This window comes from Peromyscus eremicus, chromosome 4 (genome assembly GCF_949786415.1).
Source record: "Peromyscus eremicus chromosome 4, PerEre_H2_v1, whole genome shotgun sequence".
In the NCBI taxonomy this organism is placed as follows: Eukaryota; Metazoa; Chordata; class Mammalia; order Rodentia; family Cricetidae; genus Peromyscus; species Peromyscus eremicus.
Window position 1 is genome coordinate 96,583,918 of NC_081419.1, and position 26,807 is coordinate 96,610,724.

The 26,807-nt window shown below is 43.6% G+C and overlaps 1 protein-coding gene across 2 annotated transcripts in view; it reads left to right on the plus strand.

Moving 5' to 3' along the window:
* The window catches only part of Sqor (sulfide quinone oxidoreductase), a 41,726-nt gene that overhangs the window by 3,431 nt on the left and 11,488 nt on the right, over window positions 1–26,807 (plus strand). For both annotated transcript variants that reach the window (XM_059261286.1, XM_059261287.1), the window contains exons 2-4: window positions 16,500–16,750; window positions 19,533–19,703; window positions 24,056–24,109. In XM_059261286.1, the coding sequence (XP_059117269.1) occupies window positions 16,517–16,750; window positions 19,533–19,703; window positions 24,056–24,109 (459 nt within the window). In that variant the 5' untranslated portion in view covers window positions 16,500–16,516. The remainder of the gene's footprint in view (window positions 1–16,499; window positions 16,751–19,532; window positions 19,704–24,055; window positions 24,110–26,807) is intronic.

Here is a 26,807-nt window from a genome sequence, read left to right on the forward strand (position 1 = left end):
CTGGAGACCTCCCTTTCCAGAGGGTCTGTGACTAGGCCCACACGGATTTGTACAGATCTTGACATGAAACCTGCCTAGAGGCCTGCCATGCACAATGTAGCAGGGAGTAGGGAGTCACAGGGAGTCATTTGTTTTTATCTATAGTGCATTAGACTGTGAGGGATCAAGTTCCCCTGGCAATGAGGGAATGGAAGCAAACAGAAAACAAGGCTTGTTTACATTTTGTGTGCTCCAGTCAAAACCCTTAACTTTTAGTTAAAGCAATGCAATTCATTGATGTGCAGTTTCCTTTTTTGAAGGCAAAATATTTCCTTTATGTAAATATAATTTTTGATTTTTGCTTGGTGAAACAATCAGCTTTATCATTATAAATATATATATATATATATATATATATATATATATTATATATTACAAAGTACTTAAGCTTGGAGGGAATTTCTCATCAGCAGAGGGAGTCACGTCTTCATTACGAAGTCTTCATTGGTAATTTTTTTTGTTATTCTTTTTATTTTGGAGATTATGATTACATTATTTCCCCCTTCCCTTTCCTCCCTCAAGCCCTTCTGTATACCCCCCAGGGAGTATATTACTCTTTTTTCATTAACTGTTGTTGTATGCATATATGTTATATGCACATATATGTAAATATGCATATATATATTCCTAAATATAACCTGCTCAGCCAGTATAGTGTTACTCGTCTGTATGTGTTCAAGGCTGACCATTTGGTGCTGGATAAACAACTTGCATGCTCTTCCCTGGGAGACAATGTTTCTTCCACTCTCAGCATTCCTTAGTTGCCCAAGGTTCTTTGTGCAGGGTTGAGGCCCTGTGGTCTTTCCCATCCACTTTGGCATGTCTGTTGGTGATGTCTTGTTCGGCTCATGTTTAGGCAAGTCATGTTGGTGAGACTTCATGTGTGTAGCTTCTGATTCGACTACGAGACACAATCTCACTGCAGACTCCCTGATCCTCTGGCTCTTACAATCTTTCTGCTCCCTTCTGAAATGTCCTCCCAGCCTTAGGTGCAGGCATGTTTTGTAGATGTATTCATTGGGACTGGGCTCCATAGCTCTGCATTTTGATTGGTTGTGATTTTCTTTAGGGGTCTCCATCTGTTGCAAAGAAAAGGTTCTTTGGTGAGGGCGGCAGACTACACTTATGTATGGGTATATGGACACATATTCAGATTATTAGGTATTATATTGGTTTCGTAAAATAGTGGTTGTAGGTTCTCCCTGAAGATCCATGACTTCACTACCCCAGAGTAGTTGACTAAGTTTCCAGTACCAGGCATAGTTTCCCTCTTCTTGAGTGGGTCTTAAATCCAATTAGAGAGCTGATGATTATCACCCATGTATGTGTGCCACTACTCTATCCTTATTAGGGTTATTCTGCCTGGCTGCTGGTTGTTGTTCTGGTTCATAACTGGGTAGGACTGTTGCTACTTTCTCAAAGACAATTCTTACACTGCTCCCTGGAGAGTTAAGGAACCAATGTGGCTACAAACCTTACGAAGAGCCGTGTGCAATTGTTCCTGTTTCTTGGACAGCTTAGTCCTGGTCCATAACTGCAGCTCTTGCTTCATAGCTTAATATTTAAGCAATGCTTGGATTGACTGGATCCCACATAGAGTCCTCTCATGCAGGGCTGAGTGAAGATTGCTTCATTTCCTTTACTTGTTAACAATATAGTAATCCAATTCCTGAATGTACAGGAAGGCAGGGCCAGCCCCGCATTACTCAAGAGGAGGCGAGCCAAAAGCAGGGGCGAGGCCTGTGTGATCCCTTCTGTTTTCAAGGGGCATAGTTTTCATCTCACATCATGCTTCAGACCTTTGCTTCTCTCTGAGTAATCTCATAGGGTTGCTTTTGTCTTCTTCATTACATCCAACCGAACAAGTAGATTTAATATCATGGTTGAAATTCTTCCTTCTTTATCACCCATAACTAGTTGTTTTCCTCCCAAATGTCTCACTTGCACTTTAATTCTTTCCTGTGCCTGAGACCTAGCCTTTGCTGGTGCCTGAAACAGCCACCCAGTGGATCATCATATTCCTGGGCTTTGCTGTGGAAGCAGACAGGCTTTCATCAATTCTTCTCTGTGCCTAGAACAATGCCTGGCATGGAGTGAACACTTGAAAATGCTGAAGTTACCTAAAGTACTCCAATTCATTCTCCCAGCTTTTCTGTCTAAATTTCATTCCATTAAGAACTTCCAAGGCTCTCACTTCCATTAGCAGGGCACAGAAGCTGAAATCCAAGCTAGGGCAGAACAGGTAACTTACATGACTCACCCAGGCTGGGTGGGGCAGTGAACTGGAACCTTTTGTAGGGTGGAGATGGCCCCACTGACTATATAGTTCCAACCAAGTGTTTCCATGTGTGAATGTTGAATGTGGGCTTCCTGTTGTCAGTAAGACCATAGGGTCATTTTTAGGCGATATCTCTAAAATTTTCTACGTTGGGAAGTAATTCAGAATTTAGGAAAACATTATAAACCAAACAAAACAGCCTCATCTACAGGCCTGGGATTTGGTTGCTGCTTTATGAATGCTGGATTGTTGACTGTGGTTCTGGATTAAGCTTTTGTATTAGTCAGGGTTCTCTGGAGTAGCAGAGCTTCTGGAATGAATCTCTCTTTCAATATATATAGAAAGGAGGTTTATTAGAAGCACTTCCAGGCTGTGGTCCAACTAATTCAACAATGATTGGTTATGAATGGAAAGTCCAAGAATCCAGAAGCTGTTCAGTCCACGAGGCTGGATGTCTCAGCTGGTCTTCAGTAGATTCTGGAATCCCGACGAAGTAGTCTCTAATGCCAGTGAAGGAATGGACTTGCCTGCAAGGCAAGAGCAAGCAGGCAAAGAGTGAAACTTCCATCTTCCATGTCCTTGTATAGGCCTCCAGCAGAAGCTGTGTCTTCCTGCCTCAAGATCAGGATCAAAGGTGTGAGTCTTCCTACCTCAAAGGTCCAGACTGGAAGTGGATTCACCCACTTCAAACCAAGCAAAAATAATCTCTCACAGGTGTGCCCTCCACTTCTAGATTGTAGTTCATTCCAGATGTTGACAACCAAGAATAGCTGTCACAGCTTTCAATCCTAAATGTCAGAAACATAGGCCTGTCCTGTTTCTCTTCCCAATGCACATCTCCCCACTACTGCCCTCTTTTTCATCTACAGCTAGGTGATCCCCATTCCAAGTGAGTCAACCTCAACTGTGCAAAACTAGCTCCAGCAGGCCCTTGACATAGCCTCCCCATTCTATGTATATAGTTCTTTTCTCCTGTGCTTCCTTGTTTACTCTCAGAGGACCTTTTCACTTCTCACCTACCTACTCATTCTGTTTTAACTGATTATTTATTTGAATTTCAGGCCCTTATCACACACACTCATCAAATGCAGTAGACTCGTAATAGACTTACAGGACTGTAGCTGGGTTTATTGTTCCCTCTGGTTAATTTACGCCCTGTCTGATATGGAAATATACTTAGTAAAAGTACTTCACCAATGATCTCATTCCTTGTAGCAAATATTTCTGAGCTCCTTCATTGTAACAAGTATGTTATTTCCTGGGACTAAAACCATCAGTATACCACATCAGGCTAACAGAGCTTATGTGAAATGAAACATAGTATTTATCAGCTCCCCTCTTTCTCCCCCAGGACTGTGTCCTGAAAAATGCTTGCCCTGTTTCACCTTCCTTCTACTGGAGTCTTATTACCTATGCCACCCTTCTTGGGACTCGCTTGTGGGCACTTCATTTTTTGTTGACATTTTGATGTATCTCTTCTCTCCAGAGATAGACAACCTTCTTTGTGATTTCCAATTCCAACTTTATGTTCCTGTCTGTCACTACTGACATTATGGAGTATCTGGGCTCTTCTTGCCATTCCCTGGGGTGCTCTGGATGGTTAGGTAGACAGTCAGAAAATCTGTGCCTTCTACCAAGAGAGCAACATCAAGCTTCTCAGCTATGTCCTTAGGAATAGTTGTCAGGAAATGCTGTATCTTTACTTTTGAGCACATCTCCTCTATACTAGTAGAAAAGGTAATGAGATTAGCTTCCAAAAAATCTAGGATTGTATTCTATCTTAGACTTAACTGGGGTATCATTTAAATTCTTTTGAAGCATAGCATCAATATCTGTAACTAGGAATAACATTACCCACCTCTTATTGATTTGTTGTGGAGATGATATATATATGTATTAGTTTCCTGAAGCTGCTATAACCAACTACAGACTTTTTAGGGATACACATACTCCTGTCCCCTCATCCCCATCCCCCATTTTGGGGTCCTGGCAGTTGAATTCCAGGTCTGTGCATGCTAGGCCATTGCTGTACCAATCAGCTATGGTCCCCACTCCAACAACAGAATTTATTATCTTACAACAGTCTACTCCAAAGTTCCAGTATAGACCTCACTAGGCTAAAATCAAGGTTCTAGTAGGACTTTGTACTTTCTGGAAATTCTACAGGAGATTCTGTTTTCTTGTCTTTTCTGGTTTAAGTTGTCAACATCCTTGGTTAATCATCCTCACTCTCCATCTTCAAAGCCAGTTACTTTTCATCTTTATGACCAGTCTTCCATGATCATAGCTCCCTTACTGCTGGGAAAGTCTCTCCATTTTTAAAGGGTTTAGAGAGTTAAGGTATGCTCACCTGGTTAAATCAGAGTTGTCTCTTGGTGGTGATTTAGATGTTTTCCAAGATGAACTATGTTTTCCTCTGCCATTGTTATGCCTGCATCATGAGCCCCCTGGAGACCACCAGGAGTCTGAGTTCATATGCAAAAGCAAAGAGCCTTTATTGCAAGCTCAAGCTTGGGCTCTCAGTCCATTCCAACACAACAGCTGGATCAGGGAGAGCCTCAGGGTCAGTTGAGGGAGAGTTTTTAAGGAGTAAAGGATGGGGGAATTCCAGATTCAGATGGAGGTTGAACTCTTGACTGGACAGGAGTGAGGCAACAGAAGTCTTGTCAAACAGTGATTGGTACTGGCATTGCTGCAAGGAAATTGGCAACCTATATACAGATTATGTAAGCTATCCTTAATGCTCTAGAGCATTTAGTACTTGTTTGTCTCAATTCTGATTAGTCCCCTGCAGGGTACAGTTTGTGGCTTTTTCTCGTTATTGTAATGGTGAGGCCTAGTTCCAGTATTATTAATCTGCAGCCTGTTGTGGCTGCACTAATATTAAATTAGGCCTCTTCACCATTTTCTGAGTCTTCCCTAAATGGATTTTCAAGACAATGTATGACATTTCTATCATGCTTTGAACAGTGTGATGGCTATTCTTCGTTGTCAATTTGACTATATCTGGAATAAACTATAATCCAGAAACGAAGGGTACACTTGTAATCTGGATCTTGAGGCAAGAAGACAATGTACTTTTTTGATCTAGAACTTGAGGCTAGAAGACACACCTTTTAATCTGGGTCACATGTTCTCCTGGAAGCCTATGTAAGGACAATGGAAGAAGGAAGGGTTTGTTCTTCGCCTGCTTTCCCTCACTCTGTCAGCCCATCCATCCCTTCTTCGGGATCCTAGCATATGCAGAAGACCAGCTGAGACACCCAGCTTCATGGGACTGAGCAACTACTAGATGCTTGGACTTCCCAATCACAACTAGCCATTGTTGGATTGCATCCTGTAAGTCACTCCAATAAATTCCCACTTATTTTCTTTAAGATCCTGTTAGCACCTCCCTTTAGCTGGACCCAACCGGAAGCCAGGGAACAAGAAAGGCTGAAGGATGGGCCTTGGGATGGATGGTGAGAGGTGAATGTTGGGAAGGTGGTGTGGGTATAGAGGATAAGTAGCAAAAAGGTCTAAAATCATTGATATTTGTTTTGAGTCATGTCTTTTGTTAAGAAAGTTTCTATCTTGCTAAGAATGACATAAATTCTTACTTAAATGTTCTTCCAGGATGATTATGGCTTACTTTCAATACTTAGAAATTAAATTAAACTGTCTAACATTAACAAAAGAAAGCCTTTCCCCAAAGTTGGGTCCACCTTCTTCCTGGCCTGTATTACCAGCAGCTGCCAAGCTCTCCTGTTCCCTCAGCTTCTGAAGTTGATAAATTGGGAGTGGGGCCAGGACTAGAATGAGGAAAACATTTTTCTGTCAGCCCAGATCCTTCCTAGCTGCTCAATGAGTACTCTGGGAACATTCTTGACTGGCAGAGCAAGCATGACTATGCATATTTCATGTAATTCTATTTTTCATCAAGATAATCTTAGACATTTAGCCAAGCAATATTTTAAGACTTGAAATATCTACTTTTATGCAGGGAATGGATCCTGTAAGTTAAAATATTGATTATATTTCCTGTTTTCCACTTTTGAAAATTCAGCTATTGCCTGATTAAGATGAGCTGAGGATGGGTAAGACGCTGAATTTGCCCATAATCTTTTACTGTTCAGAGATCTCAATCCTTAAACACCTTCAATGAACACACCTGGCTGGTGTGTTCAAGGTTAAATGGATCAAAGAGACGTGAAGATTTTCCTTGGTGGAGAAGACACTGCCTAGTTAAGTTTGATAGTGAATGGTAGAGGGTGACAAGGGAGAGCAACACCAGGTGGCATATTCTTCCAGATTAATTATTGCATAAAAAAGTCAAACTGTAGCTATGTTATGGAGCCGCAAAAATTTGGCCCAATCACCCATGTAATTACAACATTTTTCAGTAGTATGTAATTAAATTGCTTTTTAAATGCCACCTGACAGTTCCACACATATATAAGGAGAAGAAGCCTAACAAAATTTTGTTCAACATGTAAAATCTTCCATCTGACTGAGCAGTTGGCACACGCATTTTAATGTAGGTATATTAAAATGCACCCAGAATTTGTTTTTATCAAGTATGGCAAGCACCGTAGATCATGAGGTGACTGCCGTGAAGGAAGACATTTTTACTCATAGTTCTCAAGAGGCCAGAGGCACAGCATGCCATTTAGGGCCCTGTGCAGAAGCACCTGGGGTTTGCCAGAAGGCAGAACTGGGTGAGGAAAAGCATGAGCTAAAGTCAAAAGCCTATGTTATGAGGCAGGCAGAAAGGCTGAGCAGGTCAGGACTGGCAGTTGTGATTATGTCCATGCACCCTGGGTGCAAAGGCTGCTTCTGGTTGCCTGGTTTCTGGTGCCAATGTGCTTATATGAATATTGTTGCCCCATGGAATGTAAAAGCCAGGCAGACAAGGTGGCATCGACTCCATGTTCTGAGTTGATGTCTTACAAGTTATGCTGGCAGGCCAGACTTTCACTGTCTCCAGAAGTTAGCTGGGCCTAGAAGAGGAACTAGTAGGTCTCAAAATGTCAATTTATCATAAACACAGAAAAAATACTGTAGCTAATACTATAGGACTCAGAATATCTTCAGGAAGGGGAAGCAGCCAGCTGTCCTGTTTGTACTGTGTCTGTTGCCATGAATGTCCCCTCGTGTGTTACCTGCAGTACTTCAGGGTAAGATGGGTTTGTATGAGGGAGCCACAATGTTTGTGAGGCAATTCTGGGCTATAGTGCTAACCCAGGGTCAGCAGCAATCCTTCTTGAGATTTTTCCCGGATTATGTCTTTTTCTTTTCCTTCATATGTGGTGGCAGTCAGTTTTATTTGTTGACTTTACTGGGCCATGTCAACTTTACATGAGGTGTCTAGACATTTGGTCAAACTGAATTCTGAGTGTGACTGTTGAGGAGGTATTTATGGATGAAATGTACAGTTGACTTGGTAACTAGATAAGGCAGATTGCCCTTGCCTGTGCAAGAGGCGCTCATTCCACACAAAAGGATGGCCCTCCTATGGACAGGATGGGATCCTTGCTGCCTGAGTGTTCTGAGCAGGAACATTGTTCTGCCTGTTCTGCTGAAACACTGGCCTTCCCTGCTTTCTGGATGAGCCTTTGGGTCAGAACGTCATCTTAGGCCGGAGGTTGACTAGGTCTCTGGTTGGTTGGTTGAAGATCATGGGTTTTGTCAGGCTCCGTGTGGTGGTTTGAATGAAAATGTCCCTCATAGACTCAGGTATTTGAACCCTCAGTCCCCATGTGGTGGTGCCATTTGTGATGTTTAGGAGGTGTGGCCTTGGTGGAGGAAGTATATCACGGGGAGCTTTGAGAGCAGATAGTCCTCCCTATTTCCGCTTTTCTCTCTCTGCTTCATGCTTGTGGTTGAAGACCTGAGCTCTCAGCTTCCTGCTTTGTCCACCATACCTGCCTGCCACCATGCCTCCTGCGATGATGGGCTCTTATCCCCCCCTGGAATCATATGCCCAGATAATCTCCTTTCTATAAACTTCCTTGGTCATGGTGTTTCATCATAGCAACAGAAAAGCAATCAACACACTGCCTCATCATAGGAGCTAATTCCTAGAAGAACCTCCAGGCAGTGGGAAAACTGGTAATGTTTGCTTTGGTTTTCTCCCTCATTGTTTTAAATGTCCTCCCTATGAGCATTGGTCTTGTCATGGATTGGCTATATGACCTCAAGGATAGAACCTCAGCCTCAATTTTCCCAGCTAGAAAATGGGCATTATGCTCACTTGAGCATCCAGCATTATACCCGGCACATAAGAGTCTTGTCTAGGGTAGTAACAAGCTAGTTTTATGTTAAGGATTGTAACTTAGTTTCAGGTTGTTCAGAAAAACCATGCTATATAGTTTGCTCATAGAGGGAGGGGAGAGGCGTGGCAAAGCTCAAGGGTGCTATAAGGGTGTGGGGGTGGGGGGGGAGGGAAGGGAGGGCTTCTGGGGGCCTCTGAGCAGCAGTTAAGGAAGGAGTCCTAGAGGCAGATTTGCTGAGAAGTTTCTGTTTCAGGGCCTCCGTCTTGCACAGGGCAAGCCAGGGTTCCAGAGAGGGGAAGACGGCTTCTAGTCAGGAAGATCTCTGTGTACATACTTCTGATGAGTCACATAAAGGGCATCTCCAAAGAAAGAGTGCTGGATTTCCAAGGATCCATGCATTTGTTAGCATTTATTTTCTTATTCAGAGGGAATATTAAATCGAGTCTAAACATATTCTAAGTTATAGATTCCTAAATTACTTCAGTTTCAGTGCCCATAAACGCATAGATCTGCTCTGTCTAAGTTTGCCTCTTGCCAGGTGTGGTGGTGCATTGTGGTGGTTCAGTGATTTGGAGGCAGAAGCGGGTGGACTTCTGTGAGTTCAAGGTCAGCCTGGTCTCTTTATTGAGTTCTAAGCTAGCTAGGGCTACATGGTGAGACCCTGTCTGTGTGTGTGTGTGTGTGTGTGTGTGTGTGTGTGTGTGTGTGAATTTGGAGTTGCAGTACTTTTCGGACTTACCTAGGCCTGCAGGGGGTGCTATTCTGGGTCCTGGATCTGGGGAAAGTTCCAGGCTGGGATGTTTCTTCTCTTTCTGGATTGGACTGCTGGCTGCTGGGAACGCCTGCGTTGCTGCTGCCGAGGATATTCAGAAAGAGTTGCTTTTCATGAAAGGAATTCATTCCACATCTGGCCCTACGGCTTACACTGTGTGACTTTTGAAAGATTACTGCTCTCTCTGAGCCTCCGTTTCTCCATTAGGTCAATGTTTTGAAAACTTCCAGTGTTGACTCAGCTGTGGATCCTGTGATGAACGATTCTAAGTTGTGTTGCTAATCCTGGCATTAATATTCTCTTGAAATGACTTGAAATATGCCCAGAACTGCTGTGTCCTTGCATGGTTTTGGACTTGACCTGACTAGATGCCATGAGGAAATGAAGAAACGAAATGATGGACATACAGACAGAGAAAACTGGGATTTAGTGGGCTATGCTTATTCTGTAGGAGGAGTCAAAACCCTCTGGAAGCTTAGTGTGCTTATTACATACAGTTGAACATGAAGGTGGGGTTATTACACACAGATAAACAGGGAGGCAGGGTTATTGTGGACAGTGGAACTATGAGGCAGGAGCATTCTCTGTAGGGGTGCAGTTTTCAGGTTGTAAACATCCTGGGGACTAAAGCTATGGGGGGCATTCTCTGCACACACTATGAACATTCACACTCAGATCCGAAGAAGGCTCTGCCATCACTCTGAGCCTCACCTGGGGGAAAGCCTGGCCAGTTTTATGGGGCTGAAGCATTGGTCTTTGGCACAGCCATACCCACGTCAAACAGTGCACATTTGCTCAGGACTTTACTTGATCTCTTCAAAAAGTCAATGTATGCTCTAACACCGCCCAACTGACTTAAAATTCTTGACTCATGGGCCTTCTTCTTTTGTCTTCACTCCCATCAATTCCCGTCTACTGTAGTATTTCCAAGGGAAATCCAGGCCACTTCAACTGTAATAACTTCAGTACTATTTCTAAGAGACAGGGATGCTTAGGAATTATATCAATCTTGTTATTGCACATTGGCCCAACATCTAAAGCTTAGATTTTCTTCTTTTCAATGTACTTAGTAAGTTAAACTTCCATATCACATCAGTATTTGGAATACAATCCAGCTACTTTCTATGAAAACGAAATTCTGCCAGTGGGCACTTTTTCCCTGAATTATTGAAGAGTCAGTTTGAATGAAATCTTGTTGACTAATGAGAGATATGACTACCTTTGTTTTGTGTTTCTGTAACAGGATACATGAGGTGAGGTAGTCTACAAAGAACAGCTTCATTTCTTAAAGTTCTGGAATCTGGAAGTACAAGGTCCAGGGTGCTCAATATGGAGAGGGCCTTCTTGCTGTACAGTGCAGAAGGCATTGTGTGGGATGAGAGACCTAGAGAAGGCACACCCGATTCTATAACAGCTTTACCTCCCATGTGATGAACCTTTCATCATCTAAGCACCTATTGGAGGTCTTGCCTCTCAGCTCTGTTGGGCTGGAGATTAAGTTTTTAACACTTGAATTTGGGGGGCCATATTTCTATAATCACACAGAAGTGACTTTCGGCAAATTCTCTTATTGATCTCCAATCTTCAATTTTCTCATTAGCAAATTGTTTACAGTGCTGTGAAGCAGCGTAAGATCAGCCAGTATATACAAATACTCGATGAACAGTAACTATTTTTAAGCATTTCTCCATGGTTTCCTATTTAATTCTGTCTTGAGGAAGTAATTTAGTTGAGAGATGTCAATAGCTACTGACAGCTTTAGGACTGATGTAATTATGCTCCAAATCCTCCACACCTGGATACTACATCAAGCCTAGTTGTTTTGTGCAGTTGAGAATCATGTGCCTCAGAATCTGGAACTCAAGTGTCGTAGAACCTGAACTCACAGGGATCCCGGCCACACAGCTGTTCAGAGTAGATTTAGTGCAGGTCTTTTTGGGTAGCAAGAGCTGCTTGCTCTTGTTTCCACGTTCCACTTGGAAGTGTTCAGCAAAGGTGAACAGCTAAGGTTGTTCAGCTAAGGTTGGCCATGTGCTTATTGAAGCTCAAGACAACATGGACCAGCTTGAGAAGTTACTCTGAGCCACACAATGAACCATATATATTTTTTCTCAACAGCTGAAAGAGCCAAGGGTTGACTCCAAGCTTGAAGAGTTGGTGGATCTTACATCAAGAATGCTGTAGATAATACTTGTTGAGATGCTAGCTCTGTTTAACTCGGCTAGGCATCCTGGCTGCTCACAGCTAAGTGGGAGGTGTGTCCAATGACATAAGACTAAGGACCTTTGGACACAGGCAGTCTAATGCTTATTTAGGAAGGGCCAACTGTGAAAAGGTTGCCAGAAAGTGATGTAAGTAGAGATGTCCAGGAGGCTGTTGACCCCTCAGCCAGCAGGGGTTTTACTATGTCCATGTGTCTATTTCCACCTTTTGAGGAGGCACTCAATTGATTTAGGACTAACCCGGGGAATTTTTATCTAGCTTAAAAGCATGGCATCATTTAATTGTAAACTATATTGAATGTGCCACTTGCAAATGAAAGTTAAGTTAGTCTTATTTATTGATTTGTTAAAGTGTGTGTTTCACTTTGTAAGGATGCAGAGGTAAAGTGGCTGCTTCGTTCTGTAACAATGATGGTTGAAACACTTCTTAGACTGATGAGTACACAGGCTTCGGGCTGTTTTCTGGGGAGACTGAGAAGTTGTGTTAAATTTATGCTCGGTTCTTACTTTGTTATCAAGGGCTTTCCATTTCCCCTCTGCTGACCTCAGGGTCAGGTTTGGCCTTTCTTTCCTCCTCTTTCCTGTCTTCTAGTTGAGACTGTGTGGCTGTCACTTCCACGACTTGTCTGACGTTCTGGTTGTTGCTTTAGATCTGGTTTAGGTCAATGTCAGACATGCCTGTTGGCTCCTTGGTGTTTCCTGACCCGGCTTCTAATGCCAAATATCTCTTTTTGCTCACCAACACCGTTCCATTCTTTGATAACAATAGAGTGTTTTAAAAATTCAACTAAATATTTATATTCACACTAAGAGTTCCAGGCTCAGCCTTATAGACCATCTTCACTTTGGATTCCCCCAACAAATGATGGCCCAGATGACCCACTTCTTGCCCAGTTGATACAAGTTCAGAACTTCCTGTGATCACCCTGCAGGTTTGATAATTATCTGGAACTTCTCAAGAAACTCAGGAAACCACTTCCCTGGCATCTACTGGTTTACTACAAGGATGCCTGAATGGAAGGCATTGGGAACACAGCACTTTCGTACTTTCCCTGGATATGCCACTGTCCAGATCCTCTGTCTTTGTAACTCCAGGGAAGTTCTTAGAAGCTTATTTAGGATTTCTACTACAACCCACTCTCCAGCCCCACTGCTACTCCTTCTTTCTTGTGGGTCAGAGGTGGGGCTCAATGTCTGAACCCTATAATTGTAATAATGTTCGTCATTTCTGGTAACCAGTCCCATGTTGAGTCTAGGGGTCCTATCCTGAATCACCTCAATCACACAAAATCATAAAATATTAAGGTTGCAGAAGCTTTGAGCTAAAAGTCACACCTGTATGCATGCACACACACATGCGTGCACACATATATATATATACACACTAGTATACTATAGTTCTAAAATGAGATATTAAATATCATGCTTATGAATATTTCTACTGGCTTCTTCCTAGTCTTTGATATTGTTCCAGGCCTTATCTTCTTCATTCACAATGCTGGGTTCTCTGATCTGATGTTACATGGCTAGAATAAAAAGGATGTGGAAATTTCAAGTGATTTAGGACATGAGACATTTCTCTAATACATTTGTGGTTTTGGAACTGTGTATTCTAAAGTAGAATATGGCTTTTACAGCTGGGTCACCCTGCTGTTCATTAATGAAGTTGAAAAAACTAGCTTGGAAGGCATTTCACTTAGCTGTGCTGAGCCCAGAAATGGACTTTTGGTAAACACTGAAATTAAAATGGAAAAAGCTTTCTTGGCTGAGTGAGGGAAACATTTGTGCAAGTTTCAAAAGAATTGAGGTCAAATAACTCAAACCGGAGTGGCTGCAAACCAGAAACTTAGCTCTGCCTTCTTTTGTGTTGCCTTAAAATAATAGAAACAAATGAAATGAAACAAAACTCTTCCCATGGACCTAAGCTGTAGCGTGAGAACAATGGAAAACTGTTTTCTCCTTTCTGAGAATTTATGAAAAATAATCTTTTTCCTCCCATTTAACATTATCATGCAGGCATTGTTTTGTTGTTTCTGTTTGTCAGTTTTCCATCCCTGTGACAAAAATCTGAGCTAATGTGATGGAGGACTGGTTCCCTTTGGCTCATGCTCTAGGGGTCTCTGTCCATTGCCAATTGGCCTCACTGCATTAGGCCTGTGCTGAGGCAGAACATCCTGTGTGGTGGAGGACTGTTCACCTCATGGTGTCTAGGACGCAGAGAGACAGGGGTCTGTGTGGAGGACATAGAGATCAGGGTCCCAAGGTCCTCTTCAGGGCCATGTCTTCTGTTAGCTAACTTCCTCCAACTAGGTCTCACTCCTGAGCTACCACCACCTGCCAACAGTGCCAATAGGTTGAAGACTAAGCTTTAATACCTGGGCACTGGGGACATTAAAGATCTAACAGCATATGCAACATGCATCCCAGGGGCCACATGCATCTCAGGATAGCTGTGAATGAGGCCCAACCTATTCGTAGATGACAACCACATATCACAATGTCAAAAAGTTGGATATTCCTGGCAAGCCATGGCAGCGCTGATATATACTTGTCCTGAAGATCATAGATATAGGATAATATAGTAATTTGAGGTAGAAGTCCTGATGCTAGATCAGCCTGCCACCCTTGGGCTATACAACTTGGAGAGAGTCACAGAAATGCTATCCGCCTCACTTTGGTCATCTATAAATTAGGGCGATAATGGTGATCCACTCACAAGTTCAATGATGACGGAAAAGATGTCACCAATGTCACATATTATCATTGAAATGGATATTTTATTGTCAAATATGTATTTAGTAGAATATTTATAAAATACTGAAAACCAGAAAAAAATCATAATCATCCATTATTTTAAAACCCAGAGAAAGTACTTATTAAATGTAACATTTTGACTATTTTTTTTCTTTTTAAAATGTTTTCCTCTTACTTTGTTGGAATAGCAAACATATTATATCATAGCTTATTAAATATGAATATTTGTTTCCCAACCTTGAGCATTTGATATATATTCTTTGTACACATGAAGATTTTAGAAGATCTCATGAGTCGTTGTTGTTATCATATTTTACCCAACCTTTCCTCAATGTTTGACATTCAGAACACTCTCTGTCTCCATATAAAACTGAAGTGATCAGAAATTAACGTCCACGGAAACAGTCAAGGGCCAGGCCTGCCCCTGGCCTGAGTGGAGTCTGCTGCTGTTTGTCCAAGGGTGTTATCAGTATTGGTCTACAAACTGAGAGAAGACAGCTGGCTGGGTTGTGAAAGTGTGCTGGTGACATCTTTGTAAGGCTTTTTTCCGTATTAGCAGATGCTTCCTTATGTTCGATCCCAAGAAAGAGAAGGCAGGGTGGAGGGGCAGCAGGGGTTATTCTCTAGAGCAGGTGTATTGCTTTTAGACTGGAGGCAATAATGTATAGGCCCGCCCCACTTTCTGTGGGCCTCTGATTTGGAAGTTCGAGGGATATTTGGCTTTACCGAAGCTCTGCAACTGAGTTAATACTGATTAAAACTGACATAGGCTTCCACCCCATCCTTCCCTCCTCCAGGGTTTTCCTTTCTTCCCACCTCTTGGCTCAGGGTTCTCTACACCCCCATCTCCTGCCACCCTGACCCTCGCAACCTTCCCCTTTTCAGTCTGTGGATGGGGTATAATGACGTCATCTCTATTCAGACGTTAGCGATGTTAGCGGCTGGGAATCTTACTCCTCGTGGAGTGTTTATATCTGAATAAAGGCTTCCTAGACCCTGGCTGAACCCAGAAGGCTGAAACTGATATGGTACTCAAAGTATGGACCCTTAAGTCACATGAGTCAGTGGTATCCTCCACGCAAGGCCAGAGCTATGCATGGAGGGCATGAGGCCCACTCTCGAAAAGCCTCACTGTTCTCTCTTCTGAGGAACCGACTGCCCAGAGTGGATGCTCACCTTCTTAAGGGGAAGAGCTTCTCTGAGAGAATCTTTAGGAGGAATTGTTTGTGAAGTTGATACAATAAAAGACCATTCGCAGTAGGATCAGAATCTTTACGTAAACTACAACTTTATGATGCCAGGCAGGGCTCCTTTTATGGCTTGTATTAATCATCTGCTTGAAATTGCTCAAAGTACTGAAGGACTTTGCTTGCACAGCTTATGAGTTTGATTTAACTGTGTTTCCCTGGGGAAGCAGAGCCAGGGACCTCGTGCCTGGGGGCTGAAGCCCTGACAGCCATGATCAGAAGGAACCCTGAGTGGCAGAAAGTCAGACTCTTGACTCTTGCTCTTCGGCAAGGTCACAGGTGATCCTTGTGGCAAGGACCATTACATGTCGCTAGTCGGAGACCTGCATGTCCACTTTTGTGGGCTTAAAAGCCAAAGAAACATTTGGGTGTGCCTGAGAGAATGGAAGACAGCTGGAGAGAAGCAGATGGTACCTAGATGGACAAGGATGGGCAGAGACAAATGATCAGTGAGATTCTAAAGGGGGAGCAGGGCTGGAGAGGTGGCTCAGTGCTTTAAGTGCACCTCCTGCTTTTGTAGAGGACAGAGTTCAGTTCCCATCGCCCATATAACAGCTCATATCCACCCATAAAAAACTGGCGAGATGATTCAACAGCTAAAGGTGCTTGCTACTCAGACTGATGACCCAAGTTGATCTCCAGGACCCACATGGTGGAAGGAGAGAACCCACATGGGCACACATATGCACACAAATAAAACATAAAAGGGCAGGAATACATCCTTCAAACAGTCCTAGATGGCCTGATAGGCAGGAAGGAAAGGGAATGCTTAGCTCAACCCATAGTTCTTAGGATGCTGTCTTCCCGGAAGGAAGACAGACTTCAGCAAAGGCAGTAGATACCAAATAGAGCTGATCTGACACCAGCCTCCCCTTCCTCAGGTCATAGAATGATCTTTCCTTGGTGCTCATAATCTCCTCTGCTTCCTTTTAGCCTGATCTAGCCTGGTGATGGCCCCACTGGTTGCTGCTGTATCCAGTCCACGTGCCCGGCTCTTTGCCTATTTCCTTAGGCTGGGCACTCAGCAGGCTGTACCCCTCCAGCTGCACACAGGCGCCTGCTGCACAGCCAAGAACCACTATGAGGTGCTGGTGCTGGGTGGGGGCAGTGGGGGAATCACCATGGCCACTCGTATGAAGAGGAAAGTGGGAGCAGAGAATGTGGCCATTGTTGAACCCAGCGAGGTAAGTGTCCCTTGGCATGTGTGAGAGTAGGTATGTGTATGTGTTAGGCTGTGTGGGTGCATGTTTTTTTTTATGTTTTATGGTTAATGCTTTTCCTGGGCATAAAAAAAAGGAGGTGGTGAGGGTCTGGAAGGAGTTTGGGGAGGAGAAAGAATATGATCAGAATATATTGTATGAAAACAATTCTTTTAAAATAATAATAAAAATGCATTGGGAGAAAGTGGAGGGTGCTTGAGCATGAGGCAAAAACCTCGAAGCCTTTTGTGCCTCTTCAGTTCTGGCTCATTAGGGCTGCCACAGCAAATTACTGCAACGTGCGTGGTTAAAACAGCAAACACATGTTCTCTCACATTTTTTGAGGCTACTAGTTCCAAACTATTGACAGGGTCATGCTCCCTCTGAAGGCTGGGTGTTGGGAGCAAAGGACTTGCTCTGCTTCCCCTCCTAGGTTCTGGAAGTTAGGAGCAACCCTTGTCAAGCCAGGTTTGCAATGGCATCTGCATTCTTGGTCCTTGTCTTCACATGATATCCTCTGGGTGTCTCTGTGTTGTGCAAATTCTAACCTTGGGGTAGGCCAGGGTTAGGAAAAGTGTACCCTATTCCCATAAAGTCCCAACAATGAACCAAATTTGACTGCAGAAACCAATGGGTTTCCTAGGGTTGCTTACAGAGCATGGGGGAGGGGTTTTGGGCAGTAGAATGAGTGATCCTGAAGCAGTCTCCCTGGAAGGTCTGCATTCATCATGGATGATGACTGACACATGGCCGTGGGTTATAGAGCCCTTTCCTAGTCCTTACATACCTGTATACTCTAACCTCTTCCTGGAATCCCCATGGCCACACGTAATTAGGGCAGAGTTGTATACACTGGTTGGGTAGGGTGGCAGGATACTCAGTTGAGAGTTCCATGACACCCCCCCCCCCATCCCCTTATTCTGTGAAGGAGTGTCAACAACCAACAAACCCAGTTGTGATGGTCTTGCTGACATCTTGAAGATGCTGGCAGTATGGCTCTGAGGATTATCCTGTACAACATTGTCACTAGGTGTCCATAAAACCTTCTTACATGGACACAATTTAAAGGATCTACGGTGCCCCTTATTCAAGTATGACCTCATCTTAACATGACCAAATCTGTTTTCAAATTTAGTCACCGTCAGCTGAACTGGGCTTTGAATATCAACATACATCTTTTAGGAGACGGTTCAACTCATGATAGCCTCCCACTCCAACCTTTTGTCCAGAGGAAAATCAGCAGGCAGCGCCCTTTCCCATGTCTGTGCTTTCCCGGAGAAGGGGAGATGAGACATAGGCAAGAACACTCCAGCAAAGCTGTCCAGGGGCTTAAGAAAGTTGGGTCGAAGGGGACTATAAACGTCATGGGGAGAGCAGATGCTTGGTCTGAGGTGGGAGACCAAGTGAAACACTGTTCCCTGGAAACAGTTTAAGATTACAGAAGCTTCAGAGAAATAGTCAAGACTTTTGGTGGTCTGCTTAATGTTTCCCCAAGGAGAAGCTAAGTATGGGCCAGCTGGGATATGTACCCATGGTAGAAGAAAGCCAAGTGGGCCCAGTGCCTGTTCTGAGGTGGGTGGGTAGGACAAGAAAGACATGTTCCTATTTTGTCAGTGAATGAGACTTCCCTAGGACACGATACAGCCGTTTTAACCCAGGAAGACCACCTCAAATGACAGCGGTCTGAGAGCTGTATCAGGTGGCTGTCTTCTCTGGTGCACACTGTATTGTGGCTGACCCACAGTGCGTCTCCCACTGGTACTTTTTGTTTTCTAATGTGTATAGCTTTTATGGGAACTGAGCAGTCATTTCTCCCACTAAAATTCTCACCAGGTCTGACCCTGCGTAGCTTTGACGATCAGACAGGATCAGGTGTTTTTTTTTTTTTTTTTTTTTATGGATTGGCTGTAGGCCAGACAGTCATCTCTGTCCTGTCCTATGAGAAAGCACTCATGAGACCTTTCTTGAACGAGCTGGTCATGCTCAGGTTTTGGATGTCTGCTGTGCCTGATTGCAGGAGCTGATGTTTGTAGACTGAAGAAACCCTTGAGCTGGTGTTTTTGTTCCACTTTCTGTTCAAGATGGACTCAAAATTGATGAGCTCTCACAGCTGGAGATCTCTGTCCTCCTCTGTTAGGATCACAACCATTATGAGCTTAGGGAGATGACAAGCTATTCTTCTATCCCCTTTACCACCCTCTGAATACTAGACTGCTCTGGCCAGCCAAACTGGCCAAAAAGACAGAGCATTTTGGCAATATGGAGAGATTTTGGTTTCTTGATCCACCCAAATGAGTGAACTCTCGCAGCCTATTAAATTAACCTGCCCTTTGCCCCAAGCCCAGAATTCTCACAATTAATGTAGATTAAGAATAGGCTGTCTGAAGCAAGAGTGCTGTAGAAGACTCTGAGAATTTATTTGTGTTTTGCTTTGTGAAGAAGAGTATGGCACCTATTGGATTTGGGTGTAGAACCCCAGAGAAAGGAAAAGACAGATGAACCAGAAGCACCTACAGTCTTTTGTGGGAAAATAGTTTGAAGTTAGTGAGGTTTTGATGACCCCCAGAAATGCCAATGAGCTTTCTAGACTTGCCATAATTTTCACATTCTTTGAAGGAACCATGTATTGCTTCTGGACTTAATTTTTCTTACTATCTATACACATAAGTTATGCACAAAAATAGATATAAATGGTCTGTCTGTATTTCATATATGTAATATGTACATAATAAACCAAGTCAAACCTCCTTAACACTTTGTTTCTCAGAGACACTTCTATCAGCCAATATGGACATTAGTGGGTGCTGGTGCCAAGCAGTTGTCCTTGTCCGGCCGTCCCACAGTGAGTGTGATTCCATCTGGTGTGGAGTGGATTCAAGACAGAGTGGCAGAGCTGAACCCAGACAAGAACTGTATCCGCACAGACAATGGCAAGGAGGTAACCATCACAGCTGTTGTGTTTTCTTGTCTGAGGGTGGCATACCCATTCTCAAGCTGCACACTCTCACGGTAGAAGATGGCATAGGTGCCCGTGTTTGTATTTACATCTCTGTGTTAAAGCTGCAGAAGATGGCGGTGTGTAGTAAATGGAAGATAGGTGGAAGGCTTGAGTGGTTTTGAATTAATAAACTAAAACAAGTATTTGTTGAACACCCAGTGTGTGATACAGTGGTCCTCGTTGATGAGTATAGAGTTGTGTGACCGAATTTTTGTTGAACAAATGCTATTTCTACATGTTAAAATTGCAGGTACATTTCCCCCTTTCCTTTGAAGTAAGCTAGTATTTCTAACTGACACCTGGTTTTCCATAGGAGGTGAGTATTGGGAAATATCCACACTGGTCTTGGTAGGGGCACAGTTAGGGGAGTCCTGTGACTAAGGTTTGTCCCAGCACTGAGGGGGAAGTGATGTCCCAGAGATGAGGTTCAGAAGTGCTTAGCGCTGTTACGATGTTACTTCTACACTAGCCCCGCAGGGTTTCCCACGACTCTTTGTTCCATATTCGATGGAGTAGTTGAGAGGACAGTGATAAGAGCACAGGTCCAGTGTCCAGTTGCAGTTTCATGTTCCTGTCTGCTGAGCCCAGAACAGCAGCGGCCAGTCAGTTCTCCAGGGAACTCACCCTCTCCCCAGGCTCCTCCCAGAGTTCCCTTAGCACAGGGCCCATGATGCTTTATGGCAGTGAGTATGTTATACAGAAGCCATGGCCTCCCTCACTTCACAAAACACCCCTGGAGGATAAAGGTTGCATCTTCTTGTAGTCCTAGAACTAGTGAGGAACCTCCAATGCTTGCTGGATGAGTGGATATACAGGCAAACACTTTCGGTTGCTTGTGAAAAATAGAGTTTTATCAAAGTAGACAGATAATAACATCCATCCTGATCTCTATTCTGTGCCATTCAGAGAGTCAACACTTTGACATTCTTGGTTCTGTAGGAAATTTAGCCATTGAAGGACATGGGAAGGGGTAGGGGCCTTGGATCTGGGGTGATGCCCTACAGGGAAAACACAGGAACACTGTAATAGAACGATATTTTGCTTTACACATACCTTGGTGGTTTTATCAAAGTATAAAATTGATTATTTGTAAGGACTGGGCCCAGACAAACTTATGGGAGGGAGGTTGTTAGGAAAGAATAAAGCCTAGCTACAAAGGAAACAAAAAGCAAGCCTCGAGCTTTTAGAACGAGTTTCCAAGCCAGCTGGCCCCCACCTCAAGGAGCTGCAAAGCCTGTAGACATGGCTTTTGAGCAATTGCAGAGACCAGCATAGACCTTGCCAGAAGGCCAAATATGGACAAGTCTCCTCATTTCGTACAAGGGTGGGGGTGTGGACAGGGTGAGGGATCCTGACACTAAGAACCTAGTAAATCAGAAGCTAAACCCTTGCAAAACTCCAGGCTCACCTACTAAACAAATGTCACATAGTAATTTAGAAAATGAAGTGTGCCAACAGAGGTTCAAAGATGACAAACCCGCCTTCAGCCAATGACTAAGCTGTACTGGCTCACAGTGAACACGCAGTCCATATTTCCTTTCCCCTTTCAATGTTCTTTATAGAACAGTAACAACACTTCTTGAGCATGCACTTTTGCAAAGCACTGCTCTATGTGCTTACAGGTTCCCCCTCATCGAGTGCTCAGAGCAGCTCAGCAAGGTAGGCACTGTTCTCATTTCACAAATGAAGAAGCCGAGACATGGCTTCCTTACAAGTATTGACTGCACACTTTCTATGTCCTAGATGTCATTCTGGAGACTGAACATACAATGATGAGCAAGACAGAGAGTTTCTTTCCTTCAGGAACTCAGTCTCATGGGAAAGATAAGGGCTCCAGACAATCACACAAGAAACTACTAAGCCACAGCATGACAAGAGGGAACCAATTAGGTTTGTCAGGTCAAGGGAGGCTTGCCTAAAGAGATCCTTTCTAAGTTAAAGGGTGAGTAGGCATTAGTTAGGGTTAGAGGTAGGAGCTACATGCAAATGCTTTGGGGGAAAAAGGAAGCAGAGGAATTGGAGGAAACAGACACCAGTGTGGCTGCAGTAGGATGGGTAAGAAGGAAGACAAGTTCAAGAAGAACTAAGGCGTGTGTGGTCTAGAAAACAGAAGTGTCAGAGACACAGTCTAGGTTGTAGAAGTGACGACAAGTCCAGTTTCTATCTAGTGTCTGTGGCAGGAGAAGGTAAACTAAGAATAGAATGATTTGGTAAATTGAATCATGTTTGCTAAAGAACACTGATTAACTTATGCAATCTGAAGAAAGCTCTCTAGGGACATGTCACAGAATTAAAACGAACTTAAATGAGCCCATCTGTGCCGAAAATTGTTAACTGGGTGACAAGAATCATAAATCCAAGACTCAGACACAGTGGGAGGATAAATTGAAGCCAACAAGATATTTCCCAGGAGATGTTATGTGCCGAGTTCTGATGCTATCAGCTTATGCTGTACTCTGCTCAATAAAGTCCTGGAATAACATCCTACCAGATTCACCAACTTTTCCCTTAATCTCAAAAATAAGACCCTACAATTTCCCCAAGTTTCTGAGCCTTAGAAGACACAAATGGTACATGGTTAGAACATCTACTAGGGTACATATTCTCAAGAGATGTAAAAACTTGATAATCCTCAAGATAATGAACCTAATACAGAGACACTGAGGAATTCTCAACTCTCCAAGGGGTCTACTCAATGAGGCAGGCTTGGTTGTACCAAGGAGCCATGTGTGGTATCAGGGAGAAGCCTCTTGACCTATGAGCAAAAGACTGCTAGGTAAACAAGCCATGTACACATGTGTACATATATTTACTTGTATGTGCTTGTATATGTGTATTTCTGCTAGGTAAAATGAAGAGCAGCTTTTCTGTCTTCCAGGGCAGGGTAGACCGACTCAGTAGTGGGTCGTGTAGGAAGGAAGGAATGGAAAGTGGTGAATTGACCTTGAACTCAACATGAATCAACACTGCTGACTGTCACTGAAAAAGGCAAATGCTGACTGAGAGAGAAAAGTCCTGCTGATTCTAGGCCATTCTGTAGTGCTCCTATCCCTTCTCCTGGGCACTTTTTTCATGATAACATTAATAACTCGAATGATAATCCAAGTAGGGCATCATCCCATACCCCAGACCTCTTGTCATTTCCACAGCTGGCTTCCCTATGGAACCAAGAATGTCAAGCTGTCGACTCTCTGTGGGCATAGCATACAGACGTGGACTTGTTTTTTCTGTTAACCTTGATAAACTTTATTTTTTAAAAATGAAACTAGAACTGTTCCTCCATATATTTATTCATCCAACACGCATTGCTGATTTCTCAATAGGTTCTAGGACTACAAGGAGAAGATGCAAACTTTATCCTCTAGGAGTGATCTGTGACATGGGAGAGGGCATGTCCACCGTCATAAGGCATCATGGGCTCTGTGCTAAGGAAGCCTTGGGAGGGCCCTGTGGCAAGGGTGAGAGGCACAGGGAAGCCTGGGCACCCTGGAGCCAAGCCTCCCTTTGGGCAAAATGGGTCCTCTTCAACAACTGCTAGACACCCCAGAAAGAGTGAGACACTCTCAAGTCTTGGAGTCCACTCTCTTTAACTGAGGTTTGCTCAGCTTGCTGCCTGTCCTTCTTAATTTGAGATCATGGAGATTCCCACCCATGTCTCCTTGCTGGGCTCCTGGTTCTTATCCATGTGTTTTCTGGTTTAGCTGTTTTTAAGGAATGTTCTTATACTTTGTATCCCTCTCACAGTTTCTTGTCCCACTGTGTCTGCCCCTTGATCCTAAACATATATATCCATTACCATATTTATGGATATCATTGTCTTCAGCATGAAGTCACAATACCCACTTAAATCATTAAACATAAATATTGCATCCTTTTCAGTGACCTTTGAAGAAGTTTCTCAATTATGATATTGGTTCAGCTCATATTATAGATCAGATTCACATATTGCCCACAGATCTAACAAGAATTGACTATCTTTTGAGATTAGAAAGTTGTTCTTACCCACGACAGTTTGAAAAAAACATAAGCTTTGCACAAAGGATTATCTCTTTGTATTCTCTGTGTGTAAAATTATAGGCATCCCAAGCTTTCAGAGGCCAGGCAGAGGATTTTTGAGCCATGAGATATGAGGCTACAGAAAAGGAAGAAGGTTGATCAACTGTAGTGTGTATCCAACCCTTCCCACCCTGCCCACCACCATCTACCTGGAGGCACTCACATTGATAAATGGAGGCACGGTGCTGATTTTTGAGCATTGGTCTAAACTATATGTCTTCTGATGTGTGTTGTAGATCTCCTACAGATACCTTATCATCGCTCTTGGAATCCAGCTGGACTACGAGAAGGTACAATCTTCAATTCTTCCTGTGCTGCATCCTCTAGTTTATGCTAAGACAAAACTAAAACACTGTTTTCTTTCTTTACACTCATTTGTGATAGGGAAATGGTTCAAAGAGACTGGGCCCCACCGAGCCGTAATTATTTCTCAGAGACCTTTTAATGATGCCAATAAAATCTTCTCTAAGATCCTGTCAATGATAACAATGTGTTTTAGCTTTAAGCACAGCTCAGTATGCTTATGCTCTAACTGTGTTTCTTGCAGAAACCTCCTCTTTCTGCACTCCCAGGAAGCTGGCCTTGTTATGTAGGTCTGGGCTGGCCCACAAAGAAATGGATTTCCTTTGCAAAGCAGATCTAGTTTGAGTTCTGAAGCAGACTGTAACAGCAGAACATAGCAGTTAGTTCATTAGACTCTGGACGCGTATTTAGGGGTTATTGTATAGAGACTTGAGCTTTTGGGGTATGAAGCGACCCACACAATATAAACGCGACCTAGAAGCTTTTTAGGTGTGTTTTCAGCAAGCAAGGGAGCCACATGTTCACTGAGAATTGTGAGATTCAAGTTGGTTTTCCTAACACACTAGAGTAATCCCTTTGTTTTGACGATCCCCAGGAACGTGGTGGAGAGTTTTGATGCAGTAGGACAAATACAGAAAGCCTGGTGGGGACACAGGCTGCAGATGTGGGATCCCACTTCAGGAGAGGTGGCCCGGCAAGGGTCTTTGGGCGTGTTTAGATGTGAAGAATCACGACATGCCTGGGGAAGGGTAGTGAAATGTGTCCAGATATGGTGTGAGGGGGGTGGAAGAGGGCAGGGTTGAGAGTTTATAGCGCCCTCTTGTGGCAAGCTAAGAAACAACAGTTTTTGAAGGCAGCCATTACTATGGAAATCCTACTACTCATCAAGAGAGATGCTGGGGACTGATAGTGATCCTTTACAGCTTCTGATGAGGAAGGTATTTTTCCTCCTTTTTCATAGATGGGGAAACTGAGGCTAAGGGAAACTGTGGCTAGCATGCTCCCAGGTATTCTTTGGCTGAAAATTCCAGAAAACTTCTTAAGTGAATGTAAAGCAAAAAAGAAGGCAACCATTTGCAGATATGAGATCCCCGTGGAGCACTAGGCAGAAATGTGATGGTCTCTGGCAGGCTGGATCTTCACTCCGTCTGTTGGAAGTACGGGGCTCTCATGCTTGACATGGACCATCTGTTTCTGCTCTTTCTCACGCCAGCTCCATTGAGTATCTTCAGCATGGTGTCCTGCTAGTTCATTGGTCTGTCATGTGACAGGCAGGCTAGTCCTCAGCTCCCCAGCACACAGCCTACCTTTCTTTGTACTACTAAAGGGCAATTTAATTTCTTCTCTTCCCTGATCCTCATGTGTTCCCCTCTCGGCTCCCATCTCTCTGCCTCAGAATTTCCTGAAAGCAACTCTGATTGATGAGGGAGCACAAAACACACTTCATCACACAGAACTTCCTGGAAGGAATTTGGTTACCAGGTTGTGGCACCCTTTCTCTTTACAGTGGCTTTTAACACTGTTAAGGTAACTTACTCAGAGTCACAACACTGCTTAGTAGGAAAGGTGGGACAGAACCTGGATCTTCAGTATTCCAAAGTCCCTGTGTTTAATGTTTCACTTTACTGCTTCACCAAGAGTTTGATCTGCACAACCCGAGAGGTAATTTCAGTCTTATTGACATCACGGATGAATGGCTCTTGGTCCTGCCTAACTTCTCAGGAAGGCAAATGGTTCTCCTGAAGGCAGTTGTGGCTGGCATCCTGTCCTCACTCCCAAGGTGTGCAGAGCTATATTTCAATGGCAGTCTCACATCCAGGGAGGCGGGGTTGGGTTCTCGGAGGCTGAGCCCCCTCTGCAGCCTGACAGGTGACTTTAGGGTCCATGCTGTGGTCTGGGCCTCTCATTTACCTGTCTGTCCCTGTGTGAGTACAGAGTTGATGCCGCTGTAATGTCTGAAGGGCTGGAGGCAAAGAACAAGGACTCTAAAGCACCATGACAAATTTTTGTTTTTTTTTAAATATGTAAATTTGCTTTAATCTCCAATAAATGGCAGATTTATATGTATACCAAAAAGTGCTTTAAAGTAAGCTTCTTTATTTTTTGCTGATGTACTTATTTCTTTTTTAATTTTGTTAATTAGCATGCATAATAATGGGCTTCATTAAGACATCATGTGTCTTTTCGCATCCTGCCCCACATTAATTAGCAGGCCTCTTCTTCACCTTCAATATTCCTTCCTTAGGCTTTGGTGTCCCAGGTAGCCATTACTGCTCTCCCTTTACTTATGGCCTCTTCCTTTCCTCTATGGTTCCTTTTCCAATTCCTTCATGAACATACCACACATGCGTGTGCACACACACACACACACACACACCCCACCCCCTCACACCATACATACACATATACACACATACCTCACACACACCTCACACACACATATCATACACACCACACACACACACACACACCACACATACACCACACCCTTACATCATACATACACACACACCACATACAAATATAACACACACACACTGTACACACACACACCACACACACATACACACATACACCACATCTCTCACACCATACATACACACACACCACACACAAACATGCCACATGCACACACCATACACACACCACACACACACACCACATACATACACACCACACCACACA